General features: G+C 47.1%; 1 protein-coding gene across 1 annotated transcript in view; it reads right to left on the bottom strand.

Annotated features, from left to right (window-relative positions):
- The window catches only part of ADAMTS17 (ADAM metallopeptidase with thrombospondin type 1 motif 17), a gene marked incomplete at its 3' end in the record, with an annotated part of 333,792 nt that overhangs the window by 241,943 nt on the left and 70,122 nt on the right, over window positions 1–21,727 (bottom strand). The window contains exons 5-7 of the mRNA XM_080808797.1: window positions 14,388–14,471; window positions 13,451–13,608; window positions 5,312–5,355 (exon numbers count right to left, since the gene is read on the bottom strand). Of these exons, the coding sequence (XP_080664923.1) occupies window positions 5,312–5,355; window positions 13,451–13,608; window positions 14,388–14,471 (286 nt within the window). The remainder of the gene's footprint in view (window positions 1–5,311; window positions 5,356–13,450; window positions 13,609–14,387; window positions 14,472–21,727) is intronic.

Genomic DNA, 21,727 nt, shown 5'->3' on the forward strand with positions numbered 1-21,727 from the left:
CGACACATCAGACCTTGTTCCCTCAATGGAGTAATTGTCCTTCGGGGACAGACATCTGAGACTACTTCTGACAAACAATTCCGAAGCAAAACTGAACCCTGACTTCTGCGAGGTCAGAAGGAATAACAAAATAAAGCAAACAAACCCACAGGAGAGCTCTTGGAAGCAAACCCGAAGCTCGGCCTTACTTGTAAAACTTTTGTATTTTTATCTCAAACGGTACTTTCCAGCTGCATTCAGCACACAGAACCTTTGACGCCTCTACCATTCAAAACTGCCCTCACCGAGTGAAGACTTAGCAATACCAGAAAAATGCAAAAAAAAAAAAAAATAATAATAATAATAATAATAAATAAATAAAATGTGCACTCTGAAGGACATTCCACAAAGTTTTTCAGTTTTTCAGCTTCAGCACTAGGACTGGACCAACCAAAGGTCCTCCAGGGTGACGAATGTGGGGGGATAAAGGACAGCCAGAGGGATCATTTTGATGTTTTTTTTTTACACACAAAGTGGCAAGATGTTCTTGCTGAAGCCCTGAGACATGACACAGTTCAGAACGTCTCCTCCTTGACACTCTTATTTAATAAAAACCCAACATGGCAGTGTTTGGACACTAAGCTCCACTCACCCTCATCTCTCACTGGTTTCCCAGCAAATGTTCCTTCCGTGGTCTCACGGAGGCTGCCCTGAAACAGACTTCCAAAGCAGATATGTCATTCCCCAAAACCTTTGTCCTGGTGGGTGATGCTCCTTCTCGCACTTCCTCCCTCCCTGACAGACCCACTCTGTGGACGTCAGTGGCCACATCCATGAAGCCCCCGCTGGGCTGCCCAGACGTCTCAGGGAGCTCAGTGCCAGCACTGTGGGCCACATAGGGATACCCAAGTTCAGGGACAGCCATGGGGACCTCTGTCCAAACAGCAGGGTCCCAGTGTGGGGACCAGTCTCAGAGCCCCTCAGTGGTATCTCCCTGGTCTTGTATATGCAACATTTCATGAGGCCGCTGAGCATGTCCATTGTTTTTAGTGCAGGATTATCCCATATCACATCCCTTGACTTGGCAGCAGTAGGGGAAAGGAGGTTTTGTCATTAATTAAAAAAATGAGAGCAAGCAAGGAAAACCACTAATGCCAATAATTAGAACTAAATTTGTGAAGCTTGAATAAGGTTGTTGTCCAAAAAAAAAAAAAAAAAAAAAATCACCACAGCTCAGTTTATAGCTAAGGTTAGAACCAGGACAAATGCCACGTAACTCAGATGTGTCTGGCCGTCCAGCTGCTCAGGTACCACCTACAGATGTCCAGAGGCATGTGTGTTGGGAAGTGGAATGTGAAGGGCCAACAAAGGCTTTCAGAGGTCTCACCCCTTCATACTCCTTCTTACGTAGGACAGCTTTTTCCTCAGGATGAAGCAATTCAACAGAGAAAAAGCCCACAACCCCACAAAGGCAAGATTTTAAATGTACAAAGTAGGGACCATCCAGTGAGGGGGCAGCTGTTTCTCTTAGTGATGAAGCTGTTTTTCTAGAACCTTCTGCCATAAGTGTTGCCTTTTCTCCCTGTACATGTCTTCCCACAAAGTGGAGATCAGCAGGACCCCTGTGCTGCCATCCCTTCTCTTTCCACAGTGGCCCAAACTGGCAGAGCTGGGAGGGAGGGTCCATCAGGTGTGACTGTTTTAAAAGCGTGTTCCCTCATCTGTGCAGGCCAGCTCCAAGCCAGGGAGGTGGGGCCCGCTCCCCCCAGGGGTCAAGACCACCTCAGAGTTAGGGCCAGGGAAGCCCTCCTTGCCTACGCCAGTAGGACCCCGGTAACATGCACAGATAGTAAGCTGCAGACACATGGGTTTCTCATATTTCAATCTTCATGAAAGTGTCAGGGATGCAGTGGACATTGGTGGTCCTGGACTGTCTAGCATCCATCCTTCCCCCTGGCTAAAGCACACTGACCACCCTCTGGAGAACTCCTTCCCGTGTTATTGCCCACCGGTGGAAGCCCAAAGAGCCAGAGCCTCCCTACCCCCGTGCGGATGGGTTGAGGAGCTGCAGGTCACGTGACCTAGGACTGGGAGCTGGTGACAAGCAGATGGAGGCCATCCCCCACCGGCCCCACCACTGACCACTGCATGGCCTCTACACCCTCCCCTTCCGGGGCTGCCTGGGGTGCTGTGTTCCAACCAGATCTTGCACCCGCATGGGCAGCCCCCCTCTGGTAAATGTCCTTTATGCCTGTTCCTCACAATCAGGATCCTGGTCGGCTGAAATGGGCGCATGCAGACTGAGTAGGGAAAGTATTTTTTAACAGAGCCCCAAACTCCACTAGCTACCTGGGGGCTCTCCGAATGAATCGTTCAAATTTCACTCTGAAATCTATTTTAAGCTGCTTTTTAAGACAGTAGTTAAAATGTTTACAACAGGGGCACCTGGGTGGCTCAGCTGGTTAAGCTATTGCCTTGGGCTCAGGTCACGATCCTGGAATCCCAGGATGGGGTCCTGCATCGGGCTCCCTGCTCAGCAGAGAGTCTGGTTCTCCCTCTGACCTTCCCCCTCTCATGCTGTCTCTCTCTCTCTCTCTCAAATAAATAAAATCTTTTTAAAACAAAAGTTAGTAACAGCACATTACCTTTCGGGGGATAGTGGCTGGGAGGGGTCATGAGATAACCTTTGAGGGGGCTGATGACATTCCATACCTTAATCTGAACAGTGGTTTTGAGGACACAGGCATATGACTGTACCACAGTGTGGATGTGCTTAATGTCACTGAACTACACACTTAAAAATGGCTAGGATTTTATATATAAATTTTATGTTATATATATTTACTACCATTTAAAAAATAGGTTAAAAGAGAATTCAAAATGCTGCTTTAGAACCATTTCAATAGGGGCACCTGGGTGGCTCAGTGGGTTAAAGCCTCTGCCTTCGGCTCAGGTCATGATCCCAGGGTCCTGGGATTGAGCCCCGCATCGGGCTCTCTGCTCGGGGGGAGCCTGCTTCCCCCGCCGCTGCCTGCCTCTCTACTTGTGATCTCTGTCAAATAAATAAACAAAATCTTAAAAAAAAAAAAGCTATTTCAATAAGTACAACTAAAAAAATAAAAAGCACAGGTATAAATTAAAAATCCACCAAGACTGGTACCCTTTGCTGTATGCATGTAAGTTTATACCCGAATCAAACCAAGAAAGCAAACAGAAAACACTATTATGTGCCAAATTACAAAACACCAGCAATCCCCAAGCTTCCCCGGTTTCTCAAGGTGCCACATTCTCCCATTTTCTGTAAAACCACGGGCACAGCCCCTCCTGCTAGAGCCTGACCCTGAGATCTGAAGGCAGCTGTTCAAAATCTCTTAGCCCTGGCAACCACATACCTATGTGATTCAGATTATTTTTCCATTCTGCGGAATCAAAACAAATACAAAACTAAATTGGATGCTGGAATGACAAAATTATAGACTTGGAATACAGATACATGGTAGCCAGGGGTTAGGGAAAGGAAAGGGGGGAGGAAGAAGAAGGAGATTTACAGGAGCAGCCCGAGCGAGCTGCTTGGAGGTGATGGACCAGTTCTGCTCCCGACTGTCTTGGTGGCTCGATGAATTTACAGACATAATAAAATGGCAGAGAACTATATGTAAAAACACACCCCAAAACAGGATTCATGCAAAAACCCCGTGAAACCTGAGTAGAATCTGTAGCCTAGCTCACTGCACCATGCCAATCAATTTCCCGGTTTGGAAATACACTACGGTTACATAAGTTGCAACCGTGGGAGAAAGCAGGGTGATAGGTACAAGAGACTTAGCTCTCCATTTCTTTGGCAACTTTCAACCATTCTGTAATAATTACAAAATAAAAGGTAAAAAAAAAAAATACAGAAACAAATTGGATGAGACTGCTGTAAGTCTGCCATAACCTCAGCTTTCAAATTTTTCTCTTCATGGAATCACTGCTGTTCTTACAAACCGACTTGATAATAAGTACAAATAAATTATGGCATGTTAAAACAAAAGCACTATGTAAGTTTTGTTTTGTTTTGTTTTGTTTCCCCCAAAGGAAGGGATTCATTTCCTTTGTAGAAGCTGAACATCACTGAGGTATTGGAAAAGGGGATGCAGTAAGGAAGTTCGAGACAGGGCTGGTTCAGCCTTGCGCTAAGTGGCTGTCACAGAAAGAATGATTACAGCTGGTCCATGCAATTAAAAGATTTTATGGAGGAAACAGAGACACACACATACACACACACCTGGGAGGTCATGCAAGGACATAAGATTTCACCAACAGTGTGCAAAGTGTCAAATGAGTAGTGTTAGGGACCGAATGGTGCCCTCCTCTCCCTGAAATTCACATGTTGGGGCGCTAACCTCCGATGTAAATGTATTTGGAGACAGGGCACTTAAAACCGTGCTAGGACTCCCTAGGAAGCACAGGTTTTTAAACATTTGAATCCCACGATAATATGTATCTGTCAATCCTATGCTGTTTACCTACAATTCTAAGCATGTCGCATTCAGAATCTTGCTCTCGGTGGTGCCATATTCCGACCTCGTGGCAAATAAAGGTGTGTGCCCCAGCAGTCAAAATTGGAAACCATCTTGATGTTTCCTTTGTGAAGTAAGCACCCTCTTCCTACGGGTCAAAAACTGGTTCCGAGTGGAAACCTATGAGCTGTCAAGAGCAAGCCAGATACCAAGAAGGATAGAAGTGAAGGGAAGACGGCAAACGGAAAAGCTGGGGGAGAGAGTGAAGGTAGAGGAGGGAGGCAAGGGGGAGAAGGAAAACGTGTCTTGCCGTGATGTGGGTCGGTCTTGGGACCTTGTAACCAGAAAGCAGTGAGCCTGGTGCCCAGCCTGGTGGAGGAGGCTAGCCTCACACCCACACAGTCCCACTTCATCGCTTAGGCCTTTGCAAATAATCAGCCACATTCGTGAGAGTGAACCGGGAAGCTCATGACAACAGTGTAACGTCGCGGGGTCCCCGCCTATAAGGGAGACCAAGAGGCTCAGAGCCAAGCGTGCCCCCAACCATGGTCCCCTTGAGGCAACCTAGAGGCACCTTCTGTAGCTTCACTCTTCCTGTCTTCCTTATTCAGCATCTGTCTTGATGCCTTCTGCCCTGAGCAACCTCCACACTTCTCAGGAACAAAAGAGGAAGTCAAATGAAGTCAAAGAACCAATTTACAAGAAAAGAGGCAACAGGAAAGGCAGGGTCTGTCTGAGGAGAGCTCCTCCAGACTGGAAATGTTACCAGGTCTCCAGATTATCACGGGGTTCAGCAGCCCCCTAAATGATTATTCTGCTTCTAAACTTACCAACGGTGTCACACGGTTCGTCTTTGTGTACGCAGAAATCTGTCCTAAAGAAAACAAAAACACACAAAACACAAAGACAGACATGGTCAGGTGTATGCAGTAGCCCCCAAGGATGGGAAAAGAAATCACTGTCAGCTAAGCTTGACTGGTCGTCCTGCCCATAGCAATGCTAGCCATTTATCAAGAGTAACCCATCCACAATGTTCCCAACTGGCAGGCCCAGTTACCCCACCAAAGGCCCTCCTTTGATAGCTAAACTACTCCACCTAACACCTGGTTGCTGGGAGGGCTCCCTCCAACAACTATGGAAGTTCTGGAAGAAGAGGTTTGCAAGTCATGCATCAGAGTCGATCCTTCTTCAGGATCATCAAACTATGGTTGACTTCCCCAAGCGACTCAACTCAGGCAGCGACTGGCTTTAGATGCTGAAGTGGTCACGTAGCACTTCCATAAGAAGACAATGGAAAGCGATTTCTTCAAGTTATATCCTTTAAAGCTTCCCAGGGTCCCCTGGGGCATGAGGCTATGTGTGAAGAGCAAATTTGCTCCAAAGCTCGTCCAGCCCCAGGGGTTCACTATGGCCTCTAGCTACTCATGTTTGGAACAATAGGTCTGGGTCCTTCTTTTCCAAAACCAGAGCATTCCCACAGTTAGGGGCTGACCTGATCACTGGTTGCCTGGGACCGGGCAAGGAGAGCAGTGGCCTGGCCCCCCGCTCCCGACCCCAGGGCCCCATGTTTGTTTTCTCAAGGGGCTGGGGGTGGGGTGCTGAGAAAAAATGTCCACTCCCTTAAACTCCTTCAGGTTTAAAAGGTGTGTTCTGAAGCCACTTCCTCTCTTCTGGGAAGGAAGATGGGGCCAGCCAGACAAGGTGGGCACTAAGTCCAGTTGTGAAAGAAAGTGGCAGGTCCAGGTTGGGCCACTTTTCCCCTTTCAGACACCCCGGCATCAGTGTCCTCAATTCCTCTGCTATCCTCTGTCAAAATCTCTTCTCAGGGAAGGATCTGACCTGCTGTTCACAGTGGGCACAATGACAGAGAAGGCAACGTATCAGTGTCCTAACCTAAGTCTGTAAGGTCATCTTTCCTTCTGCCTCCGCATCAGTCCCACTCTGAGACACAGCATGTTCTGTGTATTTACCCCCAAATGGTGACCCACACCTGACACTTCTTAGTGCCAGGTGGCCTCCTGTGGAAATGGAGCAGAGCCCGTGTTCCCAACTCTGGCTTTGCCTCGGGCTCACGTGAGGTGAGGTTTGTCAAAGGTTCCATCTGCCGACTCAGACCCACAGGTTCTCCTCGGGGTCCTGCTCTATAGAACCAGATACGCTGGGCAGCCTATGAGCGCAGAGGAGAGGAGGGGGCAGCTTTGAAGGCGTGGCCCCGAAACTGGTCAGAGAAACACCGAGGAGAAGCTGGGGCCAATACTGTCAGCCGCTCACACAGGTTCTGCTCACTGCAAGTTTCTAATTTTCTTCCTGACAAACCTTTATGTTTGACAATCAATTTGAAAACCGTTTTAACAAAGGGAAAAAGGAAATCTTCAAGAATCCACATTTGGCAGGGAAAAAAAAAAAAAAAGAACCCTACACTTGTCACAATCCCACTCTAAAACCATAGGAACTTGTATGGGAAGGGAGGTGGGATAACCACAGGAGCCATAAAAGCAAGCCTTGATTTTTTTTCCTGTCAAAGTTGACCTTTCAGTATTTCTGTATCCTTTAGGTAAATACCCAGGAGTGAGAATACAAAAACACTAATCCAAAGGGATACATGCATGCCTATCTTTAAAGCAGCACTGTTTACAATAGCCAACATATGGCGCAAGCCCAGGTGTCCATCAACAGACGAAGGGATAAAGAAGATGTGCTGTGTATATACACAATGCAGTATCACTCAGCCATCAAAAAGAATGAAATCTTGTTATTTGCAATGACATGGATGGAGCTAGAGAGTATAATGCCAAGTAAAGTAAGCCAGTCAGGGAAAGAGAGATACCACAGGATCCTACTTATACGTGGAATTTAAGAAACAAACAAAAAAAATGAGCAAAGGGAAAAAGAGAGACAAACCAAGAAACAGACTCTTGACTAGAGAGAACAAATTGATGGTTATCAAAGGGGAGGTAGGTGGGGGATGGGTGAAACAGGTGATGGGGACGGAGGAGGGCACTTGTGATGAGCACTGGATGACGTATGGAAGTGATGAATCGCTATATCGACACCTGAGACTAATATGACACTGTATGAGAACCAACTGGAATTAAACACTCAAAACAAAAGATGACCTTCTAAAAGGCTAATTAGCAGGCAGTAGAAGGTGGCAAGGAACCAGTGGTTCCAGGAACCAGCAGAGAGAAAAACCAAACAAATAAAATTAAGGACATAAATATGCTCACTGCTCCGCTATCTATCTGACCCCAACTCAACACTGTTGATGGGACACCCCTCCCGTTTGAAGGTATTGAATGTCACATGCACACAAGGACCAAGGTGGTCCAACACCTTGTCCAGGGTTTCCCAGAATGAGCATAACTAAAAGCCTGGGCGAAAGGAGAAAGCGCACATGACCATCAGTCCCACGGTGAAGAACTAAAGAGAACTAAGTAGAAGACGCTGCCATCTTGGAGAGAGCGCCATCTTGGAGAACGCCAGCCCTGCTGGCTGACAGGAGCAGTGCGTGTTCCCTCATCCCGTGGCTTCCCTGAAGGGAAGTAGGTGGTCTCAAATGATGGACCCTGCAACACCACCCATTGCTTCTCCTGAGGGAGTGGGAGGAAGTGCTGTCTGCTCACAGAGGGGAAAGCCAAGCTCAATCACAAGCCTGGCTTGAAAGGGTCAGCCGAGATTTGAATCTTCTTTCTCCTTCCTGTTCAAGGTCCTTTCTCAGAAAAGAAAACACAAGCCCTCTGCCCAGAGGGGCAGCTTCATCTCCTCGTGATCCTGCACCTACTGCAAACTCATGCCTAACCCACATGCCAGGGCGGAAGGGTTCAAGTGGGGTTCCATCAGAGCTCTCCCGTCCTAGTCCTCTTACTTTCCACTGCTTGCTCCTCAAGAGAGGGCAGGCCGTGTGGACCTCCGCAACCTGGCATGCTGCATGGGTGCGTCAGCTGTGTGCACTAAAGCTTCCCATCCCCCGACCTGGTTTACTGCTCTTCTACTGCCATCTTGAAAGACTTTTTAAGATCCCTCATTTTCATTCTGCACCAGGCCCCATGATTTTAGGTAGCTATTCTTGTGCATACCCTATTGCCTGGCATACCTCTGGGGCTTAATAAGTAACGGCTCCTTTATTACTGACCGGCATACATTTCCAGAACACTTTCAACTTGCCGTGCAAGCTTACGGGTGGCCTCATCTCCGCAATGTTGGGGAACCTGAGAAAATGCAAGGCAATGGTCCAGATACTCCCTGAGCGCTCACCATGAGCTAGGCCCACAGGAGACCCCCTGGGTCAGAGCCTGGGGAGCGGGATGGAGTGACACGGAGGGCAGGGTGGAGGGACAGCTGTAGGTGGACCCGTGGCGGAGCTCCGAGCTGGCCCTGCGCATCTGCTGTCTCCCGCGGGCACAGACCTGGGTTTGGGGTGGGGGGCGTGATTCCCTCTCCGTGGCTTCCTAAGGGAGATGCAGGGCCGAAGGTAAAGCAGTGTCAGGTGCTGAAGCCCCCGCCTGGACCCCAGTCCTGTGTGTGGGTCCCCTGTGGTCCCCAGCCTCCGTCCACTCAGAGGGGTTTTCCAGCCCCAGACACGGCTGGGGCTGCTGAAAAGCCCGCTTCCGTGGCTTCTGGCTCCGCAGCTTCCGCCGCACGTGATGTCATGCTCACATCTCTGCGGCTGGCCGTCTGCAGGGCTGGTGGGTGTCTGGGACAATGCACTCTCGGGACAAGCCACAACCCGTAAGGAGCCAGAGAAGGTCGGGAAGAAAGCTTTGCATTGACCAGCCTCAGTCCCAGGACTGGGGAACACCGGCCCATAAACCCCGTTGGGTCCTTGCAGCCTGTGATTAGACTCTCAGCTCGGATTACTCCGGGAGGAAAGAGCTGCCTCTCGGGAGCAGCAGCTGTCTTGCACCCAATTTCCACGTGAAAACATCGGCCCATTATTATCCCAACCTAGTGAACTGTGGCTCTCAGTCTCTAATGATTAAACAGCGCCTCTTGGCCAACTCGGCTCCCAGCCCTGACTCCCCGCTGCCTCCACCGTCCTTCTGGGAGGTCTTCAATTTCATAGCTGGGAGGACCCAGAGAGCGAGCTGGGCACCGGCCGATCCGGCCCAGCGGCTCCACAGAAACAGGTGAGAGGAAGGACGAGCGCTCAGGTAGTTCATCAGAGGTCCACGTGAAACCAAGGAAGAACACCCCGGCGTTGCAGTTGGCTCTGCCTGCAGCAGAAGGAACCCTGCTCTTCAGGGGTCACCAGTCATGCCCCCTCCCTAGTACCTGCCCCCATGCATTCGGGACCACCCCCTAAGGGCTTAATTAGAAAAATTCTCAAACTGTCTTAAAGTGATTAAAATACACAGAACACAGAATTTGCTATCTTAAACCCTTTTAGGCATACGGCTCCGTGAGGTTCAATGCATTGATAATGTTGGGCACCAATCTCCAGACGTCTTTTCATCTTACAAAACTGAAACTACATCCATCGAACTTCCTACTCCTTCCTCCTTCCAGCGTTCCACCCTGTCTCTAGGAATTAAACTGCTCTAAGGGTCTCAAAGAAGTGGAATCATACCTTCTGTGGCTTTTTGTGTATCTCACTCAGCATCATGTGCTCCAGGGTCACCCATGCTGTGGCCTGTGACGAGATGCCCTTCCTTTGTAAGGCTGAATAGTATGCCATATGCATAGCCCGTACGTTATTTACCCATTCACCAACAAAGGACACGTGGTTGCTTCCGCATTTCAGTTATTATGAGTCATGCTGCTTCGAACACAGGAACACACATATCTCTTTGAAACCCTCCTTTCAGGGCCGCCTGGGTGGCTTAGTGGGTTAAAGCTTCTGCCCTCGGCTCAGGTCATGATCTCAGGGTCCTGGGATTGAGCCCTGCATCAGGCTCTCTGCTCAGCAGGGATCCTGCTTCCTCCTCTCTCTCTGCCTGCCTCTCTGTCTACTTGTGATCTCTGTCTGTCAAATAAATAAATAAAATCTTAAAAAAAAAAAAAAAGAAACCCTCCTTTCAATGCTTTTGGGTCTATACTCAGAAGTAGGATTGCTGGACCAAAGGGTAATTCTGCACTTAGTATTTCAAGGATGCATTTACTACTTCCCATCAACAGTGCGCAAGGGTTCCCATTTCTCCACATCCTGACGATGGCCGTTATTTTCTGTCTTGTTTGTTTTCGGTAAGAGCCAAAACCTAATGTTACCTAATGGGTGTGAGATGTTAAAAAAAAAAAAATCTGATATTTTTATGCAAAATATTTCCACTACAGCAAATGAGTTTGTTGGAGGCGGGAAGCAGAAAAGAGAGCCAGAAAACCTAACTGGCAGCCTTCTCAGGCCAAGGGTAAATTCATGTCTACCAACGATGGTGTTTTGCAAAAAGGCTAAGCCGGAGGCTTTGTCAACACTGATTTCAGTAACACTTACTTACTGCCTCTGAAAAAAAAGGGGCTACTCGTTCCCAAACGGAGACCACTTGCAAGTGCATCCTTGACCCAGACAAGGAATGAAACTGCCAAAAAGAGATGACGTCAGGAAAGATCTCACAAACACCAGAATTTGTATGTTTTATCTAGTTTTGGGACAAACCACTTTCAAAGTAGTGACCTTGGAAGTTCAGTGGTATGTTCCAAAGATGATGTTATTAGAGCTCATCTCTAGGAGCTCACTCAATGAGCACTCTGAAAATCAGTTGCGTGAATTTACAGCTATACGTGGTTCCCAAGGACCCTACCCTGCTCCTCAAATCAAATCCACTCTCAAAGGGTGCTACGTATCACCCCAATGCTGCAATTCTTAGGGTGCTTTACAGAAAACCCCACCATTTCAAAGTGCTTGGAGCCATGGCAACCTCTGGCCAGTACGCACGAGGCCAGGGGGCGGGGGTGACCACTGGGGGAGGTGGTGCCTGGATGTTCCCAGCACTCCCTGGGGTGAGCAAACCCAGATCCAAAGCAAGAGCCAGCTCCTGCTCATTGCTTGTCCTTGGTGCCTGGTAGGGCACCAGTCGGATGGCAAGCCATCAGAATTACTGAATAGATGTCTTCTCACATGGCCTATTATACATTTAATCACATGTATATACATTTTCTCACATGTCCTATTATACATTTAATGGCAGCAAATGCTCTCCTAAGGGATCAGCATGCTACAGAGCACATTTTTAACCCTTTGGGGTTGGCAATTACCGTATCATCCACCCACAGTGGGGACGAGGTATGTGCTCGGGGTCTGGTGGCAGCATTACGCACTCCCCGGGGTTTTTTAAGAGGAGAAGGTAGGCGGTTGCCTTGCCTGGTGCCTGGAGATAAGGTGTCAGAAGCTCCCCAGACAGCTTTGGGATGTCACTGGGCCAGGGGCTTACAGGAAGTAGCTCAAGAGATACACCAGGGAGCTTTTCTGGCTCCTCTTCAAGGGGCAGGCTGTCTCAGGCTACCAGAATGATAAAGCCCTCCTTGCCACAACTTAACCTCTGAACTCAGAAGAAAGGAAAAAAAAAAAAAAAAAGACAACCTATAATTTGAGAAGTAGCTTCCCTAAATTAATTTTTTAAATTCCCTAAAATTCAAAACAGACAGATTCATAGCAAGTCTAATAACATTTTCACATTTTAATCCAACAGATTAAAATTATCAAGAAACACTTCTGCCTATTTCGTAAAGGGGGAGTTTTGGTGTGAACACAACGCATTCTACTTATATCATGGAAGTCAGGCAACCCAAGCAAATGAGTTTTTCTCGGAGAGGTTTGAGACATGAGGAAAATGAAAGAGCCACATCCATATCTGTTGTGGGTTAAAGTGTGTCCCCCAAAACAGATATGTTCAAGTGTTAACCCCTAGTACCTGTACCTGTGAATGCAATCTTATTTGGAAAGAGGGTCAGTGCGAGTGTAAGCAAATTAAGATGGAATCCCACTGGGCTACAGCTGGGCCCTAATCCAAGGACCGATGTCCTTATGAGAAGAGGGAAACTGGGACAGAGGGAGGAGGCTAAACGACACGTGACAGTGCAGGAAAGGTAGGAGCCATGCGCCTACAAGACAAGGGATGCCAAAGATTGCAGACCACCACTGGAAGTTAGGAAGGAGGACGCAAGGATCCTCTCCTGGACCCTTCAGAGAGAGCACGGCCCTACCCACACCTTGACCTTGGGCTTCTGGCCTCCAAAACAGTGTAAGAATACATTTCTGTTGTTTTAAGCCCCCCAGGCTGTACTCATTTATTACTGCATCCCCCTGGCAAACTAAGATAATGTGGCCGCTGCCTGCATGGGAAGGCTGTCTTTGGTTTCTGTTGTCCGCTGCCAGGCCCCTGTTGTCCCTCTCAGACTGGAAAAGTCCAGCTGTATAGTCTAGAAAGATGCTCAGCTCCTTACTTGCAACAGAACATCCACGGGAATTCCCCAGGCCTCTCTGCCAACTGCTGTTGCCCCAGGAGTGCCCCCGGGGTTGGGGCCATGCAAAGCACGCGGGTAGCTACATGTACTCCCTCCTACAGGAAACTCGGGGTTTCCTGTAGGAAACTCCGCCACCGACAGCACCCGCAAGTCAGTCGAGAGGCAACTTCAAACACAGGTTAGTTCTTTCCTGGTGAGTGTTATCTCTGGTGCCCAGGAGAGGTAGCAGATGCATTTTCTTGGAAGCTTTAAGACTCTTGGGTAACCAGGATTTTGGTACTTTTTCCTTTAATAGTAACAATAGCGACAATTATGGCTAACGCTGACTGCATCCTTACTTTGGGCCAGGCACCATGAGAAGCACTTCCTGTGCTCACAGGATCCTTGTAACTCAGGGTTAGGTACTATAATTTACCCCCATTTTACTGACAAGGAATCCAAGGCTCGGTGAGCTGGCCCACAGTCTGATTTCCAAGGCTGCATTCCAAGCAAACTGCCCTCTTTTCCACTCCAAAAAAGGGACATGCCTTTCCCCAGTTGTGTGCACTGCTACAGACCAAATCCAGCCTCACCTGGTAACAAATACAGCCGCGTCCACAGGGGGCGTATCATCCTTCCCTCCTGGAACCTGATTATTGCCGAGGTACCGGGCTCCTCCGTATTCCTCATTCTGCCAGTGACAGAAGCTCTCCAGGGACCGCTCACCATGGTGCCCAATGGACAATTTGGCCTGAAAGAAATAGGGGTGGGGGGGCAGTTAAAGAAGCAAACACCCAGGGAAGCCAGAGTTTACATTCAGAATATAGTGTGGAGACAACTGCTTGCTGGGACATCATCCCATGATGTGCTTCTCCCAAATGCAACTGTAATGCTGGTAGGAAGGTGCACAGACCAGAGAGAGGCCAGGGCCTTCTTTGCAAGTTCATATGAAGACTATGTTATTAAAGAAAAATATATTTTTTTCTTTTCTTCTTTTTTGTGGGGGGGGGGCAAACTGACCTATGTACCCAACCAAGCATCATCAGTCTCTTGTTTTCAAGTTCATTGCCCAACTCTGCAAGTGACATTAACATGTGGGAATGCACTTGACTCAAAGACCAGAAAACAATGCTACAGAGAATCCAAATTTGGCTCAAGGCTGGGATGTAGCTCCAGAAGGTAGCGATTGGTTTCCAAAGACCTCACCATCTAGAGTTGCACACGTGAGATGCGCCGGGAGTGTTGGAGGGATGCACACAGGCCCAGTGCTCAGGGTTCCCTCGAAATTCCAAGCGTATCACATGCACACCAAGCTTCTGTTAACAATACCTGCCCTCCTCCCACTGGACATCCCCAGTCCCCAGCCCAGGGCACACTGCTGCCATCTGCAAAGCCTGGCAGAGCAGATAAGACTGACAACCACCTGCACTCCTCCTTAGCAACTCCTTAGCAACTCCTCCACAGCAACTAGGAAACTTGCAGACCAGTTACGCCATCTATGTGCTCTGACAGGCATCCGTGGGGACTTACAGGCCGTTGTCGTAGCAGGACAAGCTTGGTAACCTGAATGTTCACCTTACTTCCAAGGCTCTGGTGTTGAAACATATTGTACACCTGTCAAGAGAAAAAAAAAAGAACTAATGATGTGAAAAATTAATTTAAAAAAATTAATAAAAAATTAGTAAAAATACAGTGGTATCCTGGATGGTATCCTGGAACAGACAAAAGATGTTAAGTAAAAACTAAGGACATGTACATTAACTATTGACGCTAGTCAATAATAATGAATCAGAATGCTAAAAAATAATCCAATAGGCAGAGGACCTGAACAGACATTTTTTCAAAGAAGATCTACAGATGGCCATCAGACACATGAAAAGATGCTCAATCACTAGGGAAATACCTACCCAAACCACAAGAAGCTATGACCTTATACCTACTGGAATGACTAGCATCAAAAAGACAAGAAATAACGAGGGTTGGCAAGGATGTAGAGGAAAAGGAACCCTCGTGCACTGTTGGTAGGAATGTAAACTGGCATAGCTACTGTGGAAAACAGTACGGAGGTTCCTCCCAAAATTAAAAATAGAACTACCCTATCATCCTGTAATTCCACTAAAGGGTATTTACCTAGAGGAAATGAAAACACTAATTTGAAAAGACATATGCACCCCCACATTTACGGCAGGATTATTTACAATAGCCAAGTGTCGATCAACAGACTGAATGGATAAAGAGGAAGGATACATTTATACAATGGAATATTACTCAGCATAAAAAAGAATGAGATCTTGGGACGCCTGGGTGGCTCAGTTGGTTAAGGTGCTGCCTTCAGCTCAGGTCATGATCCCAGGGTCCTGGGATTGAGTCCCACATTGGGCTCCTGGCTCAGTGGGGAGCCTGCTCTCTCTGCCTCTGCCTGCCTCTCTGCTTGCTTGTGCGCTCTCGTGCTCTCTCTCGCTTGCTCTCTCTCTCTCTCTCTGACAAATAAATAAATAAATAAAATCTTAAAAAAAAAAAAAAAAGAATGAGATCTTGCCATTTGTGACAATATGTACGGACCTAGAGAGTATTATACTAAGTGAAGTAAGTCAGAGAAAGACAAATACCACACGACTTCACTTGTATGTGGAACCAAAAAAAACAAAAAGAACAAACAGAAACAGGCTCTTAAATACAGAGAACTGATGGTTAACAAACTCAGGGGAGGAGAGTGGGGGCATGGGGGAAATTAAAAAAGGGGGTTAACCTTAAAGAGATATAAACTTTCAAGTTATAAAATAAAGAAGTCACATCGGGGTGCCTGGGTGGCTCAGTTGTTAAGGGTCTGCCTTCAGCTTAGGTCACAATCCCAGGGTCCTGGGACCGAGCCCCGCAGCATCGGGCCCACTGCTCAGCGGGAAGCCTGCTTCTCCCTCTCCCACTCCCCCTGCTTGTGTTCCCTCTCTCGCTGTCTCTCTCTCTCTCTGTCAAAGAAATGAAATCTTAAATAAATAAATGATAAAGAAGTCACAGAAATGTAAAGTATAGCATAGGAAATACAGTCAGTAAGATTGTAGTAACATTGTTTGGGGACAGATGGTGACTACACTTATCATGGTGGGCACTGAATAACGTACAGATTTACTGAATCTATACGTTGTGCACCTGAAATTTAACACTGTATGCTAATTATGCTTCCATAAAAATAATAAAAATGATACATCATTATTGATCCATTAGTTTATACCATACTATTGTAAGACAATAATAAGAGGAGATTTATGTATGGGAACTCTCTATACTATTTGCTCAATTTTTCCATAAAATACAAATGAATAAAAATTTTTATAAATAAATAAGATAAAAATTACACTCATTAAAAACTATTAATTTAAAAATTATAAAATATTAAAATATTTAAAAACTTGCATTTTTCAGCACAAAAAATCTAAAGAAAGAATAATTATATGAAATTTAATTTTCAGTGTTCATAAAGAACAATAATAAAAAAATGCATATATGGGAAATATGACCCAGATTTATTTAAAAGGCCTTCTGGGGGCACCTGGGTAGCTCAGTTGGTTGAGCATCTGACTCTTGATTTCAGCTCCAGTCACGATCTTGGGGTCACGGGATTGGGCCCCATGTCGGGCTCTACACTCAGTGGGGAGTCTACCTGAGGAATCTCCCTATCTCTCTACCCCTCCCCACCATGCTCACTCTCTAAAATAAATAAATAATTAAAAAAAGATCTTCTGAGATCTAAAAACTCCCATAAATATGAATTCCCAAAAGAAAGATGAACATGATAGGAAACTCTGGAATCGCACCCACGTGTGTGCACATACACACAAAGCTAAGCTGGAAATCAGTTGTTAAAAAAAAAAAAAAGGCACAGAACAGTAGATTCCAAAAGAATGAATGAGTATTAGATAATCCTGGTAGAAAACTTAAAACTCCCATTATGGGCTTTTATGGGGGACGTTGAAGGGGACCTTTAAGAAAGGGAAGGGGGAAGTCAATGCCTTTGGCCATCCGTCATGTGCCAGCCTGTGCCATCTCTAACCCTCATCAAAATCCGTCAAATTCAGTATCTCCACCACCTTCAGCTAATCAAGAGAAAGACACCTGCTCAAGACCCACAGCCAGTCAACAATGACTCCAACTCATATCCAGGCTTGTCCAGACAATAAGGCCATATTCCTCCTTTATTCCCCAGAGTCTTCATTCTAACCACAGTGTGTCATGGAGACAGGATTATAGTAACAAGAGAGGATTTGTCCCTCTCGGTTTTATACCTCTTGCTTTTAGGACTTCATTATAAGGACCTCCATATATATATAAAAAAAAAAATCAAAGGGAAGCATTTCAAGGGGAAGAGAAAGAAGAAATCTCAAACAAGCCAGAGGAATCAAAGTTGTCATGGATGAGAAAAGCCCATTGAATGTGAGACTCCTTGGTCCCTCTCCTGTAAATATGGACAAAGCAGGATGCTTTGGGAGGGCATAATGGAATAATAGGATAAATATATATTATCCCATATATTTAAATATATCCCATATATATTATCCTATATATATATTATCCCATAAAACACATATGTATTTTATATATATACAATACATATAAGTATATATTATATAAATATAATGGAATAAGTCACATGGGTGGTAGAAGAAGATATGGAAAGAACAGGGATGGGAGTCTTTTGAACCCCTGGGGAAATACTTCTGCTTTAGTGTGTGCTGGTTTTTCCTTTGTTTTTTCTACTTTGAGATATGATTGATATACAACATTGTATTATTTTTAGGTGCACAACATGATTTGACAGATACACACACACACACACACCCTGCAAAATGATCGTTCCAAGAAGTTCAGCAAACACCCATCACCTCGCAGAGTCACAATCTGTTTTCTTGTGGTAAGAACTTTTAAGATCTATCCTCTTAGGAACTGGCAAACATGTGATTCAGTATCACTAACCACAGTCACCTTGCTGTACATTATATCCCCAAGACTTACAATAACTGGAAGTTTGCACCTTTTGATCCTCTCTGCCCATTGCCCACCCCCATCTCTGGCAACCAGCAAACTCTTCCTAGGAGCCTCTAAAAAGGCTGAACCTAGAAGATCAGCCTTTTTAGAGTCCACATATAAGTGAGAGCACACAGTATTTCTTTTCCTCTGAGTTATTTTACTTGGTGTTGAAACTTCTACTTTTTTTTTTTTTCTTTTTCCCTGATAGACACCATCTAGAAGGGAGAATTTTCCAGCAGGGGCATCAGAACTTTCTGCTGTGTTCTTTGGTACATCAGCAGCAACACAAAGCAACAACCAGAACGGACGGTGGAGGCACAGTTAATTCAGGCCACGTGAAGCTGGACACAGTGTCTGGTACACACTCGTCAGAAGCCAGGCACGCACTGTGTTTGAGCATCTGTGTGAGAAAGGAATTAGCTGTGTCATTGCTTGGATCTTACTCTTTGAGAACCATTATTAAAGCAAAAGAAAATCTTTGTGTAACTTAATATTCTTTCCCACAAGGAAAAACAGAACACATTTAGTTGTTCTGTTCTTACTCCTTCCCCCAAATTTATTCCCCCAAGAACAAAAATAGCAGTCATTGTTTCTTTTTCTTTTCTTTTTTTTTCTTTTTTTTACACTGGACCATCTGTAGGCCAATTCTGAAGTCATGTCTTAATTACCTATCCCCAAACCTGGGTGAAGAAGAGGAAAACACATAACTTTTTCCTTGTTTTGATATTTTGAGAACCACCCAATGGCTGCGACTCAAATTCTTCCAGAAATATTCAGCAGTAGGATTGGGCCCAAACTGGAAAACCTCAATTCAAAACATGAAACATAGGAAGAATGAGAACCTGCAGTTCTGAGGGAGAAAATTCAAGTCACACAGGATTTCGAGGTGCCATCTTATCATTGCCGAGAACATCGACACCGGCCACAGACGTTCAAGGGCAGATTATTTAAGGAAGGTTTAAAGGAGTCACATAACAAAGCAATTTTCAACGGAGTTGGGACATGTCACAGAAAAGCTGCATAAAGACTGCAAATTTCAGGAAGGAAAATCTATAGGGACAACCTCCCTTGGCAGAACCTTCCATTTCCTCCTCGCTGGCCTGATGACAGCTCGGTGCCTTCTATACAATCCTACCCCAAAGGCCCAGTTGCTTCCCTTGGGGCCAGTGCTCAAAAAGGAGAGGTGATGGAAGGAAGACAAAGCTTCCTGCTTCAGAAGGTAAGAGGAAGGGCTGGGAAATGGGACAGTTTAATGGGTACGGAGTTTCAGCTTTGCAAGACGACAAGGTTCTAGAGGTGGGTTGCACAACACTGTGAACACACTTCCTACTGAACTGTGCGCCTACAAATGGTGAAGACGGTAAGTTGAACGTGTACATCACCACAATTAGAATTTTCTGAATTAATTTTTTGAAAGAATGGCGACATTCTCTACCAAGCTCAAAGGCAGGTACTGCCCCTCGATGTGCACCAGGGTGCTCACGTCCTGAAAATGCTATCTGGGAGCCTGACTATGGCCAGAGCACCTCGTCACCTGCTGTGAGCTGTCCCATGTTCCCACAGAGCTTGGCAGGGCATAGGGCAGATGCACAGGATCTCCCGGGGGGGCCCAGAGCCAAGCCAGGCAAGCCAGACGCAAATCTGACGACAGCCACAAACACAAAGCAGCAGGCCCCAAAGACATGTAACGAAATCTCCTCGTCTTTTTTTCCCATGGAAATTCACGCTCAGGGGCAGTCCCGGAGGCGGCGGCCATATGATGTTGAGGGAGACACCTGGTTGGGCAAGGAACAGCACGGCCAATCGTCTGGAAATTCTGTCTCCGGCGTCCAGCTCTGGCTGCGTCCTGGCAAGTGCTCAGAGCCCTGGCTGCATTTGTCCCATTTCCTTGGCAGCCGGGGGTGCCGAGCCAGGGGGACCCACTGCCAGCAGCACAATGCAGTTCTCCTGGCTGGGCGACTTGGGGACATGGGCAGGGAGGGGCAGACAGGGTGATGGGAACACGTGGGGAAGAGCTATGCCAAGTGCCCACACAGGGTTCCCCAAGAGCACCACCTACCTGTGCCACTAAGGGCCTCCCCAAATCACACGCGGTGCCCTTCCAGACCCCCGTACGGGAAAGGACTCTTTCTCCAGCACAGTGTCACTCGGCGCGGGGGGGGGGGGGTCCCTGAAGCAGCAGCAGCAACATCGCCTGGGCATTTGCTGGAAATCCATTCTGGAGCCCACCCCAGAACCAAAGAGCCAGGGGCCTTGCGGGTGGGCCTGGCCACCTGCATTTTACAATCCTCCCCCCTCACCCGCTGCCGGCAGCTTCCCTGGGATGGCTGCTAGCGTGTGGGAACCGGCGCGTGCTCAAACACCGTGACGGTTTCTCTGGGCACAACGGAGAGGCTTGCTGTCTGTTTCACATGGTAGTTGAGTAAAATTGATGCCATCTTTCCTCCAAACAGAACTTGCCTGGAACATCTCACGTTTTCATTTCACTCCACGGTTCTTAAGGAAGCTGAAAACAACCAAAGCTCCAGCAAGTGGCCCCGTTTTCCAATCTGGCTGCCCAAACCCCAGGTTTTTAGTGTCAAAGCCACCTGTTTCTGTCTGCAATTTGTTCTTCAAAATATTCCCGCTCCTGTGTCACTACCACCCCCCACCCCCAACCACAGGAAAACCCAGAGATATACATAGAAAGGCACAACAGCATATTGGGAGCAGGGACAAAGCCAAGTCCAGGGGACCGTGCTGTGGCCTGCTGCCGGCTCAAAGACCCAGGCTGGCAGAGGCTTCTCCCCCCATGGGTACCGGTGCCGGTGAGCGGTTTGCTGGGGACCCAGAGCCCGGGGCAGGACTCCAGTTCCATGGAGAAGAGTCAGGCAGCGGGGTTTTGTTAAAACAGAAATCAGTGCACACCACTCTGGTGCTTCGACCCCTGCAGAAGCTTCTGGTCACACATGGAGTTAACGCCCACCCACCCGCCCTGGCGTACCAGACCGTGAGGTCAGCTGGTTGGCACAGCCCTCACCCACCAGAGACTGCCTCTTTCCGGGCCCCCCAGATGCCAGACAGAGCGCGGCTGGCTGGCTCCTTAGTGCCTGCCCCCTTCTCACTGGAACATCACTTCTCACAGAGGTGACCTGACTACCTCACTCGCCCATGTGCTGTCACCTGGATCTCTGTAGAGCAGTTTGTAAAATCCACACCTTTTACTGATCTGTGTGTTGTGCACTGTCTTGTGGTCCCACTGCATGCGCTCTATCCCCAGACCCTAGAAGAGTCCTTAGCGCACATGAGGTACCCAGTAAATACAGCTGAATAGAATTAGGGAGTGAGCCTCTTTTTAGCTTATTTTTAATTACAGTAAATACATACAACATAAAATTTAGCATCTTGGGACGCCGGGGTGGCTCAGTGGGTTAAAGCCTCTGCCTTCGGCTCAGGTCATGATCCCAGGGTCCTGGGATCGAGTCCCACAATGGGCTCTCTGCTCAGCAGGGAGCCTACCTCCTCTCTCTCTCTCTCTGCCTGCCTCTCTGCCTACTTGTGATCTCTGTCAAATAAATAATAAATAAAAAATCTTTAAAAAAAATTTTAGCATCTTAGCCACTTCTAAGTATACAGTTCAGTAGTGTTAAATGCATTTACGTTATTGTATGACAATTACCACCATCCATTCACAGAACTCATTCATTTTGCAAAACTGAAACTCTGCACCCATTAAATGCTACTCCCTATTCCCTCTCCTCAAGCCCCTGGCAGCCCCCATTCTACTTTCTGTCTCTATAAATGTGACTACTCTGGGGACCTCATCTAAGTGGAATCATACAGTGTTTGTCCTTTTGTGAGCGGTTTAT

The sequence above is a fragment of the Martes martes genome (assembly GCF_963455335.1).
Source record: "Martes martes genome assembly, chromosome: 7".
Classification (NCBI taxonomy): Eukaryota; Metazoa; Chordata; class Mammalia; order Carnivora; family Mustelidae; genus Martes; species Martes martes.